The sequence below is a fragment of the Anabas testudineus genome, chromosome 5 (genome assembly GCF_900324465.2).
Source record: "Anabas testudineus chromosome 5, fAnaTes1.2, whole genome shotgun sequence".
In the NCBI taxonomy this organism is placed as follows: Eukaryota; Metazoa; Chordata; class Actinopteri; order Anabantiformes; family Anabantidae; genus Anabas; species Anabas testudineus.
Window position 1 is genome coordinate 4,145,412 of NC_046614.1, and position 14,994 is coordinate 4,160,405.

General features: G+C 39.6%; 3 protein-coding genes across 4 annotated transcripts; 2 read left to right on the top strand and 1 right to left on the bottom strand.

Annotated features, from left to right (window-relative positions):
• Window positions 1-1,031: 1,031 nt before the first annotated feature.
• On the bottom strand, window positions 1,032-4,194 carry LOC113155493 (uromodulin-like). The gene is made up of 9 exons (XM_026350261.1): window positions 4,109-4,194; window positions 3,656-3,734; window positions 3,140-3,484; window positions 2,815-3,020; window positions 2,406-2,551; window positions 2,038-2,280; window positions 1,791-1,944; window positions 1,622-1,697; window positions 1,032-1,535 (listed from the first exon to the last, which is right to left on the bottom strand). The coding sequence occupies exons 2-9, from the start codon at window positions 3,732-3,734 to the stop codon at window positions 1,525-1,527; spliced, it is 1,260 nt and encodes a 419-aa protein (XP_026206046.1). The 5' UTR covers window positions 4,109-4,194; the 3' UTR covers window positions 1,032-1,524.
• A 1,907-nt stretch (window positions 4,195-6,101) lies between these two features.
• On the top strand, window positions 6,102-9,153 carry acot8 (acyl-CoA thioesterase 8). 2 transcript variants are annotated; one of them, XM_026348697.1, is made up of 6 exons: window positions 6,102-6,302; window positions 6,850-6,986; window positions 7,099-7,324; window positions 8,215-8,372; window positions 8,576-8,767; window positions 8,906-9,153. In XM_026348697.1, exons 1-6 carry the CDS (start codon window positions 6,109-6,111, stop codon window positions 9,022-9,024), a joined length of 1,026 nt encoding a protein of 341 aa, XP_026204482.1. In that variant the 5' UTR covers window positions 6,102-6,108; the 3' UTR covers window positions 9,025-9,153. The 2 variants fall into 2 exon arrangements, with proteins under 2 accessions (XP_026204482.1, XP_026204483.1); XM_026348698.1 differs by having other exon boundaries at window positions 6,102-6,210.
• A 511-nt stretch (window positions 9,154-9,664) lies between these two features.
• LOC113154465 (serine/arginine-rich splicing factor 6-like) lies at window positions 9,665-14,484 on the top strand. Its single transcript, XM_026348696.1, has 6 exons — window positions 9,665-9,865; window positions 10,515-10,657; window positions 12,027-12,145; window positions 12,457-12,659; window positions 12,752-12,829; window positions 12,937-14,484. Exons 1-6 carry the CDS (start codon window positions 9,759-9,761, stop codon window positions 13,349-13,351), a joined length of 1,065 nt encoding a protein of 354 aa, XP_026204481.1. The 5' UTR covers window positions 9,665-9,758; the 3' UTR covers window positions 13,352-14,484.
• The last annotated feature ends 510 nt before the right edge of the window (window positions 14,485-14,994 follow it).

Here is a 14,994-nt window from a genome sequence, read left to right on the forward strand (position 1 = left end):
AGTTTTGTGGACTCGTGTTGACTCCAGTTCAAACCAGTCCACAGTCCATAGTTCAGTTGAACCATCTTCATCTGAACATCAATAAAACAAAGGATCTGGTGATGGACTTCAGTAAATCTGGGAGTCCCGTCATCCCTCTCTTTATACAGGGGGAGGAGGTGGAGGTGATGTTTTATAAGTCTGTGGTTCCAGTGTCATCTTCTATGCTGTGGTCTGCTGGGGCTGCAGCATAATGGTGGCAGACACTAACAGGCTGAACAAACTGATCCGGGGGGCTGGCTCAGTTCTGGGAGTGGAGCTAGACCCTCTACATGTTGTAGCTGAGGATGCTGTCCAAACTCCTCTTAATCCTGGACAATCCCTCCCACCCCCCACCCAGTGTGTTGGCTGGACAGAGGAGCACATTCAGCCAGAGACTGGTCAACATCATATGGTCCACAGAACATCACAGGAGATTCTTTCTACCTGTGGCCATCAAGCTTTACAATTCCTCGTCCCTCTGTAAAGGGTGTTGGAACTGACAATTTCTGTCATATAATTCCACGTCACGTCATTCCACGCTAGACTATAATTATTGACCTGTTTTCATTCATCTCACATATTCTGTATATATACTTTCTGTATTGATGTTATTGTGTATTTGTGTTGATCGTTTCTGGTTGTGGTTCCCTTTGTTTCTGTCTGTGTTGAGAACAACTGTAACGAGGCAAAACAATTTCCCTATGAGATTAATTAAGTTTTTTGAACCTTGAATTTTGAATGTCCATTTGTGATTGGTAGAAAATGGAGAGTTTCTTTGATGACTTTGATGACCAGTGGTCTTTATTAAGGGTCTAAGTTAAGGTAAGGGAGAAACTTCTAAAAATAACTTCCAGCCCAATGTTACACAAAGTAAAAGCATGTAATCATGCAAGTCTCCCTAGTGGAGGCTCTGTCAGTGTCATTTTTAGGTGAGATGATGAAAATTATCCATAATGGATTAACAATTATTTCATATAAAATATGCAAGCAGTTTTGTTTTTGATGCTTCACTTTATTTAGAACAAGCAGGCTTATGTTTTTACACACATTTTATTATAACTCATGTTTTATTAAATTAAATTATATCATATATGAAATAATCATAAAAATGTATGTGCATCACTTTGTAGAATAAATCACTTCGCTCCACGTATTTGTCAGATCTATCCTGAAATCAAGAAGAAAAGGGAAAGGCAACTGTGTATGGTATACCCTCAACCAAGCTCCCATGTTGAGAACTGTCCACCATTAACACAAACACATTTTGTCATTTTGTTAGTGTTTGCCTGATCAGGGAATATTTCTGTTACAAATGCTCACAAATCTGTTGCCAATCAACAACTGAGAGAATAGTGTTATTGCTAAAGAATAAAATTAAGCATATCCTCCATTCTAAATCAATGTAGCATTAATAAAGGCTGATTTCATGTAATTATTAAATGATCTGATAGAATAAATATGCATGCATCACTTTCCAGTGTAAACCAGGTGATTTCATCACAGTCACTTCTCCCCTGAAGATCAAGAACAAATATGGTTATAATGTCCACACAGTTCACTGTATTGATACATAAGCTCAGACATCAGGTTTTATACTCACATGTTATCGGTCCAAATGTGACAAGATCGAGCTGAGTTGAGCTGGCAAGAGAGCGTTTATTCCTCCTTGAACAAAACTGTGTAGTAAGAGTGACAGAATAATCAGACATGACTGTTGCGACTGGCTAAAAATCATTTATAGGTGAACAAGCGATGAGTGTCTGACTCACTGGAATGCAGTTGTGGTTCCTGTTGTCACAAAGGCTGGCTCTGCAGTGAAGGAAGATATCGCTACCCTGGAGAGGGAAAACCAGGGCAGAGAAACGAGCACGGAGGGACACACCGTTCTCAACCACTGACACTCTTTGAGGGTCAGTGGGACACCTAAAGAAGACAGTATCAGACAGCATCATCAGAGCCATTACACACCCCCGTAGAGTTGTGGTTTTCTGGTTCAAAATGAGGAGAGACACAAACCTGGACTGAATGAGGAAGTATTGCGTGGGCTCGTCAGGGTTGGGGGACTGAGTGATGTAGCAGTCATCCAGAACAAGTACAAAGGCTGGATCACTCTCAGTCACAAACACTCCTACATGTAATGGAGAGCCCAGTGGAAGGACGACCTGGCCCAGTCCATAGCTGTTTGCAAAGTTGGAGTTGTGGAAAAGAGTCAAGCTGGCTGTGGCTCTTGTGCCTGAGCCACTGAGGCCACCTTCTTGTCTGTAAAGAGTGACAATTAGAGATGGGTTTCATCCTTACAATATCATTCTATTGTCCAGTGAAGAACTTCTGTTATCATGAAAGTTAAGTCCTGTGCACTGCTAGTCAAGAATGAAAATACTCACAAAGGTAATCTGATGCTGGTCAAGCTGGTGTTGGTGTTTAAGGGATAAGCACACGAGAATGGAATCACCTCAGGGAGAACGAAGGAACCGTTACTTGGAGGGTATAAAAATAAGTTGTTGGAGTAAATGGCGTGGGTGCTGTTGGTCTGAAACAAGGAGGAAGAAGGATTAATCAGCCGTCTAATCAGGTTATCCTCAACTTAAGTACAAACCAGAATAAAGAGAAAACAGTACTGTTTGATATGCATATGGCATTAAACGTGACATGGAAAATCCTTCAAAGAGACAGGAGAACAACAGATTACAGAAATAACTTGAGTATCTTTTGAGTTCAGAGTCTAAGATGAACCAAAACACTTGGAGCTAACAGTGATGAATTTGGTACATAGGTGATAGAAATTCCACTCACCATCATAACAGTTCCACAAACACCAGCCTGACGTGGAACCTGGTACCACACAACATTATCTTGTAATCTGTGACTGAAACAGGAAGAGACTGCCATGTGACCAGAGAATACGTTCAAATCCAACTGAGCAGCACTTAAGTTCACACCAACTTCAAGCTGAGTATCACCGCAAACAAGCTGGGAGGCCTCCAGTAGAATCTGAGAGTCTGTAAGAAAAAAACACAAAGAGATTAGTAGAAAAGTAAAGTTGAGTTCTCTGTATTATGTCAAACAAGTTCTAAATCTAAAACTAACTAAAAAAATGTAAATAGTTTTATTTATTCACCTCTACAGGTGACACCAGCATCTTCCTTGTGGTTACAGTTATGGATCCCAAAATCTCTGTGTACACAGTCTGTTATTGCTAACTCATTTCCTGTGCACTTAACATCATCCAACCAAATTGGTCCACTGCCTGGTCCAAAAAATGCAGCTGAGTATGCAGCCACAGCCCTGCCACAGCCCATTTGTCGACACACCACCTCAGCATGAGACATCCCCCAGATGTCATCACACACTGTCCCCCACCGATCTTTGTGAAAGATCTCCACTCTGCCAGAGCAGCAGCTGCTGGCATTGACCAGTCTCACTGGAGGGTATGCACGTGTTGTAGTGGGTATGGTTATATTGGCTGTGGTTTCAGCAGTAATAGAAGAAGAAGAAGAAAAAAAGAAGTAAAACAAAATTTAATATAAATACCTCAGAGAACCTACTGTACTGTAGTGATAGAAAGTTGCACAAGACTTATCAGAAGTTCAGATACTTGCTAATATTATTGTTGATAATATTTCAGACACTTTACCTGCGCATCCTGTTAACACGTGCATCAGCAAGAGCCACAGCATCTGCCAACATCCAGACATTCCCATTGTGGGCTTCATCTAGAACGCAAAATACAAATGTTAATTATACTCTCTGCAAGGCATTCACAAGATTAGAAATCCTGTCACATTTCCTTGTTAAGGTCAAAAACTTTATTTATTTGATGATTCAAATACGTTAGCTTTAGCTTTAATTCAGGTATTGTTTTTGCATGAACACATGAAATTATCATTTATCATTTGTGGAACCATGATAATTCTTGCCCCTTTACTAACGTGGTGCGTTACCAGCGCAACTCTTATTTAAATTATGAACTAATTTAGCACATTGTTTGACAGTGAGGACAAACATCATCACATTTATTGTGTTTATATACTCTTAACCACCACCACCACCACCACCACCTAAATGATGCTCATGGTCCCTCACTTACCTCTTCCAGATGTGAGACAAGGGCAGTTGTTTTTGGAGGCTAACTGGCAGTGCTGTGTCAGAGAGGACTATGAGCTTATCTGTCAGCTACAACCTGTGCTGTGTCTGCCACAGTTCACTGAATTTATACTAACCAGAGTTGGCAGCAGATCAGGTGGCACAATGATAGGTATGTGGATGATATCATGTTTTTAATGTCATGTTGAACAGCCAGTCAGGCAGTTCGGGCACAGGTAACAAGTCGTGTAAGGTACAACCAGTATGGGTTGTCCACATATTTGCCATTGTAGTTTAGATTTGGAAGTGTGTCAGCAGGTGTGTGCAAAACGTTTGTGAAAAACACACAGATGATCTATGAGCAATTTTTCCTCCTAAATTGTATCATTTTCATAAAAGTGCATATATGGAAAATATTACGTTCACCTAGAAGTTTCCTAAAATACAGTCAGTGCAGTGTAAACATTTGAATGTGTTGCAGTTTTGAAAAGAAAATCACAGTATACACCTTGCTTTTTATACATTGACAACCTTGTAAAAATGTATTAGCTAGTACACCATTGTAGTATAAGAATCATGGATGCTCCGAAGTCAACAATAGTAAAGTGCTTATCACGTATGAAAACAGGGTTGTGTCATCTGAAACAATTACAGTAATACTATGATTGACTCGCTACAGTGGTATATCCAGAGAAATGTAGGCTACACTTGTTAGGAAAGGCGTAGCTTGGTGGTTTTGGGCAGGTGTCCAGACCAGGGCGGATGCGGATGGGGACTCCCTGTGATTGAATGCTGCTGTGCGTGTTTCTTTTTAAACAGCTAGATCTAATTAGGGTTGTTAACTTTTTTTTAGGGGCAATCAAGCCTAAACAGCAGCTTGACGTTTCAGACAGTACACTCCAACATAAAACACACACACACCTACATTTACAAGACTAAAACGGGTCAAAAATGTGAAAGGGTTTTCTTAAAATGAGCTTACTAAAGTTGTTATTACTGATTTGTTAGATCTTGTTTGTTGGGGGGACAAACCCTGCAATTTAGGGCACCTCCCCCACATTGTCACCTTGTAGATCTGCCCCTGACATGTTGAATTAATAATATAAAGTGATGCATGAATCCAAGAATCATTGTTGGCTAAGAGAGTCTGAAAACAGCTTTGATAGCTACCAATATCTGCACTGGGAAAAGTTGCTGCTGCAAAGCTATCCAAGGGAGAAATTGGCAATGTACATGTAATAAAAAATTGTAACAAATGACAATAAAAAAGAAGAGAACAGAAGAAACTTTATTGGAAAAAGTGATCATATGTGATTTAATATTGTTTTGTTTTTTTTGTCTTCATTTTTCAAGACCACTAAAATAGGCTAAATTTTTCTCACCTTCTTTAATCAATCTGTTCCCTGATCTGATAAATGCCACTTGCTCATTATAAATATATATTTCATCTATCTTGGGCTGAAGGCCCCTTATTTTCCTTCTATTGTATTCATTATGATAGGGTTTATTACAAAGTATGTTTATTTGTTTGATTTTGTCTGATTCCCTTCTTTATAATTTTTTTTATGTGTGAATACATTTTATTTGGGGTTTGATGTATAAAGAGATAAGATAGTGGAGCGATAGAAATAGCTGGGCTGATTTGATAACATAACAGGTGGCTTGCAATTAATCAGTGGTGTATTCTGGATTTGTAGTTGTGATTAGAGCTGAACCATGAGTATTTAAACTCTTTACACCTGGATTTTATGTCAAAAAGACATTTGAAAGAAAGACATCAAGCAATGCCCATTATCATCTGCAATATGTGATAGGCAACATGTATGTCATATCATCATGCAGTGCTAATGGTATAGGTTATGGTTTATCTGAAATTAGTTTTACAAGCATCTTAGTATTTCGTGACAGCAGGTGGCGCCAAGTCAACGTCGCACTGCGTCCACCGCCGTGAAAAACAAATGAAGAAGAAGAAGAAGAAGAAGAAGAAGAAGCTGACAAACAAACATGGCGGAGAGAGAAGTGAAGGATGTCGCTGGTGTCGCTGAGTCAGTTTGTGATCCTCCAGGAGCTGCCGAATCCCAGCTGTCAGCTGAAGATGACAGCTCGGTGAGACCTGCAGCTCTGTATAAGCAGGACCTCAAAAGCGTCCTGGTCACCAGCGTCTTAAACTTAGAGCAGCTCGACGCAGACTTGTACAGGTAGTTCACGTGAGCGTTAGTTTGCTGCAGTTTCTCTCGCTGCGACTTTGCCCTCATTAATCATGGCTGCACTCAGATCTTCATTTCGCTCATTTGTTGTTGAATGTGTATTTCTGTTGAACTTTTATTGGGGAGATTTGTAACCATTATTTAGTCATTTGTGCTAAAGAACTATTTCGCAGTTTCGTCTCATGTGTAGGTTATTCACAGCCCAAGATAGCTGTGTCATTTAAAGCCAACCTTTGCTACATTTAATTGTGCAATACGTGACAATAAAAGAACTAATGAACACACTGTCCATAAAGTTTTAGTCCGTCTCTGGACCTTTGAACTACAGGCTCAATAAGGACTACACGTCTCTGGCACTTTTCAAGAAAAACTTGACATTATTCTCATAGATAGACTCTATAGTGGAGTACTGTATTTGTATTAGTTTGAATAAAGTGGTACCCAATAAACTCATAAGTCAGTGTAATTACAAAGCACCAATCAAAGCTATATGAATACGATGTAGTGCCACTGCTTTACTTGCCTGTCACTTCCCCAGAGGGACACACCACTGGGTGCCCCGCACTCAGCGTCTGTTTGGAGGTCAGATAGTCGGTCAGGCCCTTGTGGCTGCTGCCAAGTCTGTCAGTGATAATCTCTATGCCCATTCTCTCCACTGCTACTTTGTACGGGCAGGTAAGCCACAGCCCAGATATTAGAAGGTTTCTCCTAGTTATTGCAGATTGTCATTGTTGATGTATGAAACTACAGAAGACTACAAACAGACTGTCTTTTGGATGTTTCACAGGAGATCCCAAGGTTCCTGTGCTCTACCAGGTAGACCGCACAAGAGATGGTCGCAGTTTCACGGTGCGGTCTGTGAAGGCCATCCAGCATGGGCAGCCTATACTGATTTGCCAAGCATCCTTCCAAACGGTGCAGCCAAGTCCCCTGCAGCACCAGTTTACCATGCCTGTTGTCCCCCAGCCCGAAGACCTCCTCACTGTGGAAGAGCTGATTCGTCTTTATCTCAGGTAGAATAGCAATTTATTTTATTAATGACAAAGCAACATCAACAGGGGGCTAAAAAGACAAGAGGTATCTTTGCAATCATACATACATCTAAATTGCTTGTCAATGGTTTAGATTTGAGTATTACATTAAAAGTTATTTAAAAAATTAACAAATAAACCCACAGCAGCTCTGCATTTTCCTAGGAAGAGTGTCCTAGTTATACTGGATAATCCACAGATGCAAAGGAGGAGGGTGATAATAAATGAAATAAATGGAAATATGCAGATGTGAAAGGATAGTTAAATATAGCAACTGCAGCATAAGGAAGAGCAAGGCTATTAGAAAAATGTGTTTCACTGTAAAGTTTATCTGTGTTCTGGTGCCATCTTGTGGTTTTGATGTGGTGACATAAAAAAAACTAAATAAATCAGTGGAGAAACATAAATGTTGATACCTTCACTCAGGGGCACTATGTGGTTTAGTTTAGCATTTAGAAAGTAGTCATACTCCGCAGGCCCAGCTTTTTTGTGAATTTTTTATTTTTTTTTTTAATCAAAACAGCAAGATGAAGAGATCTAAATGACTTATATGCGGTCGAAAGGGCATGAGGGGTCACTGAATGGTTTGATGAGGATAAAAATTATGTGAATCATATGCTGTGCCCTTCACAGTCACCAGATCTCAACTCTGTTGAATACCTAGATTTTAAACCAATGCTTTTCACCACCATCATCAAAACACCAAGTTAGGGAATATCTTTTTGAAGGATGGTGTTCCCTCCATTCAGTAGGGTTCCAACTTGTAGAATCAATGCAAAGGTACAATAAAGCTGTCCTGGCAGAAAGTGGTGGCCCAACACCTTTCTAAGTCACTTGATGTTGGGTTTTCCCTGTTTTCTTGTATTTTACAGTAAACCAGACCTGGCTGAGAAATCAAGACAGGGCCTTAATAAACTGCTGGCGAGTGATGTTCCCATTGAAATAAAGCCAATCCAACCACCGCACTTTTACAGAGTTGTTAAAGCTGAGCCAAAGACTCTGTTCTGGGTACGAGCACGAGGATATATAGGTAAAAGTCCATCAGTTATACTGCTCTTTGCACATAGTGGGTTGCATGTATTGAATAGTATTTAGAACTACACTGCACTGTAACCAATTAGCAGGGCTCCCCAGATGGCAGCCCACATTCCAAATTCGGCATATAATATTTACACAACAAAATATAAAATGTGTACATTATATTACATTACATTATTATGTGTGTTTACATAGGTGAAGGCAACATGAAGCTGCACTGCTGCGTTGCAGCTTATGTATCAGACTATGCATTCCTGGGTACAGCACTGCTGCCTTATCCCAACTACAGGGTCCAGTTTTCAGCCTCCCTGGATCACGCCATGTGGTTCCACACCACTTTCCGTAGTGATGAATGGATGCTGTATGAGTGCGAGAGCCCATGGGCAGGTCAGAGTGGTGTTCACTTCCTATCCACTGTTGTTGGTTCGGTCTGTGTGCATTTCAGTCATTCTTGTCAACGGTCTGGACAAAAATGACACTTCAGTTCACCCCACTTTACCTGACATAGTTTGTGTTGCATTACAGGGGGCTGTAGGGGATTGGTTCAGGGCCGGCTGTGGAGAAGAGATGGAGTACTGGCTGTCTCATGTTCCCAAGAGGGTGTCCTGAGAGTGAAACCAGTCACAGAGTCCAGCAAACTATAACCACATTCTAATATTTATTTGTAATTGTAATTATATATATAGATTTGTACATAGACGTTAATATAATAATAGGTTCATGATTGTTTTATAAATGAATGAATGAATACAAATTTTATTTCAAGTCAATAAAAAAATTATCATATAATAACTAAACATGTGGTTTTATATGCCTGTCCAACAGATACAAACTTGGAATGGAATAGAGAGAGGAGAGAACAGTAAAGAAAGGGACTGGTCAGATACACCAGAGGAGAGGGAAAAAAAGTGACATTACTGTGAGGCACGACAGTCAGGGAAATGTACATCCTGATCCAGCAACAGAAAACGAAATAAGTGCAGTCATGCAGGAAACCATGACAATGTGCCAGTTATTATTCAGGGACAAAAAAGGGAGCAAAGTGAAAATGTGCGAACTGTTCAATCTAGTATCTTAAATATATTTTCAAAACTGACTTGAAAAGTGCATACTGCATTACAGGCTGTTAACAAAATGTTATATTGTAGAGCATAGAATTTCCCCAGCTGCAGATGCTAATGTGTGAATAACATATAGCTAAACAAAGGTATTAAATATACACTAAAATGTGCGTAGTTGGTGTGTGGGAAGTGTCTTCGGACATGATGCTGTTATTCTGAACGATTTGACCGGAAGTCGACAACTGTCTGCGTTCTTAGGCCTGGTTTTGAGGCGCAATAGAAAGTGTATTTAAACTTGCTTTTAAATAACATCTGAAATGCCGCGGGTATATGTCGGCAAACTTAGCTATCATGTTCGAGAGAAAGACATCCAAAGATTTTTTAGCGGTTATGGTAAATTACTAGAGATCGACCTGAAAAATGGGTAAGACCACTTAATTTTCAGTAATGCCTAGGATTAGCTGATGTCAGCTAACGTTAGTTAATAAGTCTAAACCCAAGCCTTTACCAAAGCAGCGTTGGCCAAAAAAGCAAAACTAGAGAGACAACGTTTACGCCCTATTATTGTTCTATTTATTTATTTAGGATACAATAGTAGCAAAGAGCCATACAAAATATTCCATTAACGTCAGCGTTCAACCTTTGGTTAAATGCAACAGCTTACGCTAGCTAGCAAACGTAAGTTATGTAGGTGTGTTGGCGACTGTAAATGGCTAACGCCTGACATCGTTTGCGTTTCGAGGGTTAACTTTATGAACAAGAAGTAAAAACCGTAACGAATATATAATGTAATATAAAATTTAACATTGGCATTGGTTAACGTTAGCCACAGAGAGGCAGTTAGCCATGGCTAGTTGTATGTGTAATATAGAGCCAATTACCTCGATTAGCCCATCCTAAACTGTAGCGTTACAGCTTTACTTTTAATGATAGTTTGTCCATGTTCAATTTAATTTTCCGAATGCGCAGCGGCCATGCATCCTTCTGGCATTTGATAGTGTTTTTGGCTGATGTCAAGCATTTTTCAGTTTGTTATGCTGTCATGTGCTGACTCGTTGAAATTGATCTCTCAGCTATGGATTTGTGGAGTTTGAGGACATGCGAGATGCTGATGATGCTGTGTATGAACTGAATGGGAAGGAGCTTTGTGGGGAGCGAGTCGTCATTGAGCATGCCCGTGGACCGAGGAGAGACGGATACGGCCACGGGGGACGCAGTAAGTTCATCACATCAAAGTACCAAACAACGTTTTCATGGAAATGTTTTTTTCCAGGTGTTTATAAGTGTTAATTATCATAAAATGTGATGATATTTACTTTGCCTGAATATTAATACAACCAAAAACTATTCTACTACACTATACTTTTTGAAAGCTATTATTATCAAGTAATGTCCGCAGCCATCTACAGGAACTAACACTGTGCCTGACACTGGTAAAAGCAAAGCTATTATACAGTGAAAGAGATGTGTTAAAATCCAATTAATAAAAGGTAAGACTTGTGAAGCTGCAATGCATTCAGTTTGAAGTCAACATTAACAAAGTACTTGATGTTTTAATTTGAAAGAGTCCACTGCGGGCTGAGTTCGAGTCCAAAGAGGGTAAAGATGACTGCCTGACCCGTTTGGCCTGGGCTTTCCCCTTACAATGTGTGTGTGACCTTTGCCCTTTGACCATTGGTTGACATAACCGGAAGCCATGATGACCGCATCCTTTTCCAATAGACCAGGGTGATGGTGAGGAATTCTGTTGGTTTTACTGTTGCAAGACACATTGCAGAGGACCAAGCCAACACATGTTTTGGCCGTTAATTTGGCCTCCATTACTTGTAATAATAAAAGAAAGTGGTAAATGTCTTTTTTTTTTTTTTTTATACAAATGAATAAAGTTGGGGACAAAAAGAAATTTTATTTCATTTATTGTTCATTAAGACTGGAAAGTAAGATTAGGGTCAGGATATGTTTTCTTGATTTTCAAAAGTTTAGGATAGATTAGTTAAAATAACTTTGGTTAAGAACCTTTCCTTAATGGCAGGTAGATGGTTCTCTGCATCTAAAACTAACAAACTTTAGTCTATTTAACTATAAAAAGTTAAACAGTAAATCCACAAAACCATAAAGCACAGTATGCTTATTTTTTGGTTGAATTTTTGTGGTCAAAAAAAAACAGGCTGTGTTGCTGTACTTAAAAGAAACCTCTAATACACACAAGCTAGGAGAAGAAATGCTGTCTATTCCTGAATTAATACGTTTTTAATTCCGGTCCACAGGACACCGAGGGCTGCAGATTTGTACTGGTTGTTGATACATCATGACCTTTTATGCCATAACTGAAAATAGTCTTCTGAGTCCAGTGGATCTGGACTGAAAACTGTTAGTCGAGTTGTATTCCTTGTGAAACTTGACAGACTGTGACAGTTTTCAGCTGCCCATTTCTTGATTATGTTACAAGGCTTAGGAACAAAATAAACAAAAGGTAATCAAGCCCAGTCCTTTGTAGTTTTGCTATATATGCCAGCTCGGAGTCCTCCCTTTCTACAATATCTTTTTAAAATAAAATTTTAATCTCCCTGTCTCTTATTTTAAAGGTAGTGGCTACAGCAACTGGAATCGCTCCAGCAGGGACAAGTACGGGCCACCTGTGCGAACTGAACACCGCCTCATTGTGGAGAACCTGTCAAGCAGGTGCAGTTGGCAGGATCTCAAGGTGAGAACTGATCTATGATTGAACAGTGTCTAGATCTTTTTTGTGTGACAGCTTTCTGTGGTTTTGGAAGAGAATAAACATCTACTTGTCAAGATTTTAACCAAATAGTTTAGATAGAATTAAAATTTGGGGCACTAGATGGTCAGATTTTATATTGGAATTGTATCACAGATCAAATCAGCTGGGTCCTGATCAGATATGTGCACACACAAAGGGCTCTAATTAAAGTGAATGTCAACTCTTGATCGTCCTTTTTTTTTCAGATCCAGTACTTAACATAGCATGAGCTTACATGTTTGTTCTCTTGATAGGATTTTATGCGACAGGCAGGTGAAGTAACCTACGCCGACGCTCATAAAGGACGGGCCAACGAGGGCATCATTGAGTTTCAATCCCGTTCAGACATGAAGCGGGCATTGGAGAAACTAGATGGTACTGACATTAATGGGAGGAAAATTCGTCTGGTGGAAGACAAAACTCGGCGTCAGCGCTCTTCTTCTGGCAGCAGATCCAGGTATATGACGTTTGAATGCTACTTGTGTGTGTGTTTCTTGTTTATTTTTCTTGATTGTATTAATTTTTAAGTGTATAATGTTGAACCTACAGGTCTCGAAGCAGGCAGCGCTCTCACAGCCACAGCAGAAGGAGTAGGAGTTCACATAGCCATTCTAGGTCTCAGTCACGGTAAGTCCAGGGCTGGGCTTCAATACTTGTCTGAAAACTGGGGAAGTACTTTCTTTATTTATCTGCTGATGTCATTTTATAAATCATTACCCCCCCTTCTTTTCCAGTTCTCGGTCTCGCAGTAAGCGCAGGTCTCCCTCCAGGTCAGGACGGAAGACACGCTCCAAATCGAAGAGAAAGTCTAGCCACTCTAAATCCCCTGAGAAGCCTTGCTCACGCAACCGCAAATCACACAGTCCTTCTAAAAGCAAGAAGTCCCGCTCTGGCTCCGACCCTCGCAAGTCTCGGTCAAAGAGCAGATCCAAAGTCAGAACAAAGCGTGAGTCCAGAAGCCGCTCTAAAGACAAATCTTCCAGCAAGAAGTCCCGAAGCCGCTCACGTTCCCGCTCAGAGAGCAGAAACCACAAACCTGGCTCAAAATCTCCTCCAGGCAAAGACCGTCAGCTCTCCAAGTCCCCAACCAAGTGCTCTGCTTCAGGTGCCAGGTCTCGCTCTAGATCCAGGTCCGCCTCCCAAGATTGACCATTTATGTAACAGTGTACTCATCAAAATGTAATGATAGAATACTTCCCAGACCTGTGTTTGAGATGTTTACAGATGAAAAAGAATTTGTACTTTTTTTGATTTGATTGATGAATCTATATTTTCTTGGTTTTGAGTTTTTTTTGTAGCATAATTATCAAGGATGTGTAACCTGTAGTAACTGTTTAACTGTATTTATCAGGCTTTCATAGTCTACCTGTACTATTTCAGTCCAGCCACTATCAATAGGGCGTAGGTTGCTTTTGATTCAAAGTGCCCATATTATGCGCCTTTTGGGACTTAAAAAGCATGTCCCTGGAGTCCCCAAAATATGCCTGTACATTTTCATGCTGAAAAACCAGAACTTTACACGCACATGCGCAAAAACAAACAAAACAAAACACTTGGTGTTTGTAACACTTACAGCTTCAAACTTTGACACCCTAGTTTAGGTCACTGACCGTCAGAATCAGTCAATCTTTGAGCTTTTGAGAATTTTGCACTCTCACCCAAGCACAAATATACTGGTGTGTCAACTCGTGTGAAGACTGTTTTCTCAAAACCAAATAAATCCATAGTTTGTTAAGATCCTGGGAGGATGGGAAGAAGAACAGAGACTTCTGTGTTCATCCATACATCCAAAATGTCAGCATTTCCCGCACCGTGTGCTCTACTGCTACTGTTTTGCTGTTTGCAGAATGAGTCTGACAGTGAGGAAAAACAAAAGCAGACTGAGTTTTTGGCTGAGGTTGTTGTGGGCAGTTTTAGGCCCAAGCCTGAGGAGGGATTGAGTCTCTGAAACCTCCTGTGCACATTTTAAATTGGACAAAGGACAAAGGACAAAACAGGAAAATGTAGATAAAAAGACAGAAGGCACTTTTAACATTCTTGGTGTGTCTGTATGCATATGGGAGTCATAGGACTGTGGGACTGTCTAAAAAGTTTGCATATTATGGGCTCTTTAAGTCCAAATAAAAACATGTAACAGTCCAAAGTAATATAGATTCCCAGTTTGCATGTTGTGATATTTTTTAGCTGTTTAATATCCCTGATCTTCCTTTTGTGAATTACATTTTGAAGCATCTGCACCATTTGTTTCTAATGTCATTGAAATAAATAACCTTTTTTTTTTATCTGACTCTTAATTTCTTATAAATATGAACATATTTTGCAAGGGAGCATGCTCTCCTTAGTACAACAGCTGACAGAGGCAAAACTCAAGTTATGTAACATGTACAGTTCTTTTTATGGTTTTCAGATGGGAGGGAGATGTTTTTCTGTTTGTAACTAAAGTCGTAACATGGCAGTTGTGACGTTGCAGTTAACAACACTGCATAGTAAGCAAGTAAAGAATATAGTGTAAGTATTAGCATATAGTAATCAGTACTGATCATCATATGAACTGAATGAATGAACAGTCTGTTAGTATATAAATGATCATGATAAGACAACATAGTATATATATATATATATATATATATATATATATATATATATATATATATATATATATATATATATATATATATATATAGTATATTTAGCAATAGCACCAAATTCAATTGTGTTTAAACCTTTGTACTTTAATAATTGAATTACCTTTCTAGAGCATGCACATAATTCATCTTTGTATGCATATAGTG

Bases quoted from the DNA above. Each gene is read 5' to 3' on its own strand.
- acot8 (XM_026348697.1), top strand. From the start codon at position 6,109: ATGGCGGAGAGAGAAGTGAAGGATGTCGCTGGTGTCGCTGAGTCAGTT. The intron at 7,325-8,214 runs GTAGAATAGCAA...TGTATTTTACAG, and splicing joins CTGATTCGTCTTTATCTCAG to TAAACCAGACCTGGCTGAGA. The intron at 8,373-8,575 runs GTAAAAGTCCAT...GTGTTTACATAG, and splicing joins ACGAGCACGAGGATATATAG to GTGAAGGCAACATGAAGCTG.
- LOC113154465 (XM_026348696.1), top strand. From the start codon at position 9,759: ATGCCGCGGGTATATGTCGGCAAACTTAGCTATCATGTTCGAGAGAAA. The intron at 10,658-12,026 runs GTAAGTTCATCA...CTTATTTTAAAG, and splicing joins ATACGGCCACGGGGGACGCA to GTAGTGGCTACAGCAACTGG. The intron at 12,146-12,456 runs GTGAGAACTGAT...TTCTCTTGATAG, and splicing joins GCAGTTGGCAGGATCTCAAG to GATTTTATGCGACAGGCAGG.
- LOC113155493 (XM_026350261.1), bottom strand. From the start codon at position 3,734: ATGAAGCCCACAATGGGAATGTCTGGATGTTGGCAGATGCTGTGGCTC. The intron at 2,281-2,405 runs GTGAGTATTTTC...CACTCTTTACAG, and splicing joins ACCAGCATCAGATTACCTTT to ACAAGAAGGTGGCCTCAGTG. The intron at 1,698-1,790 runs GTGAGTCAGACA...CTTACTACACAG, and splicing joins GGAACCACAACTGCATTCCA to TTTTGTTCAAGGAGGAATAA.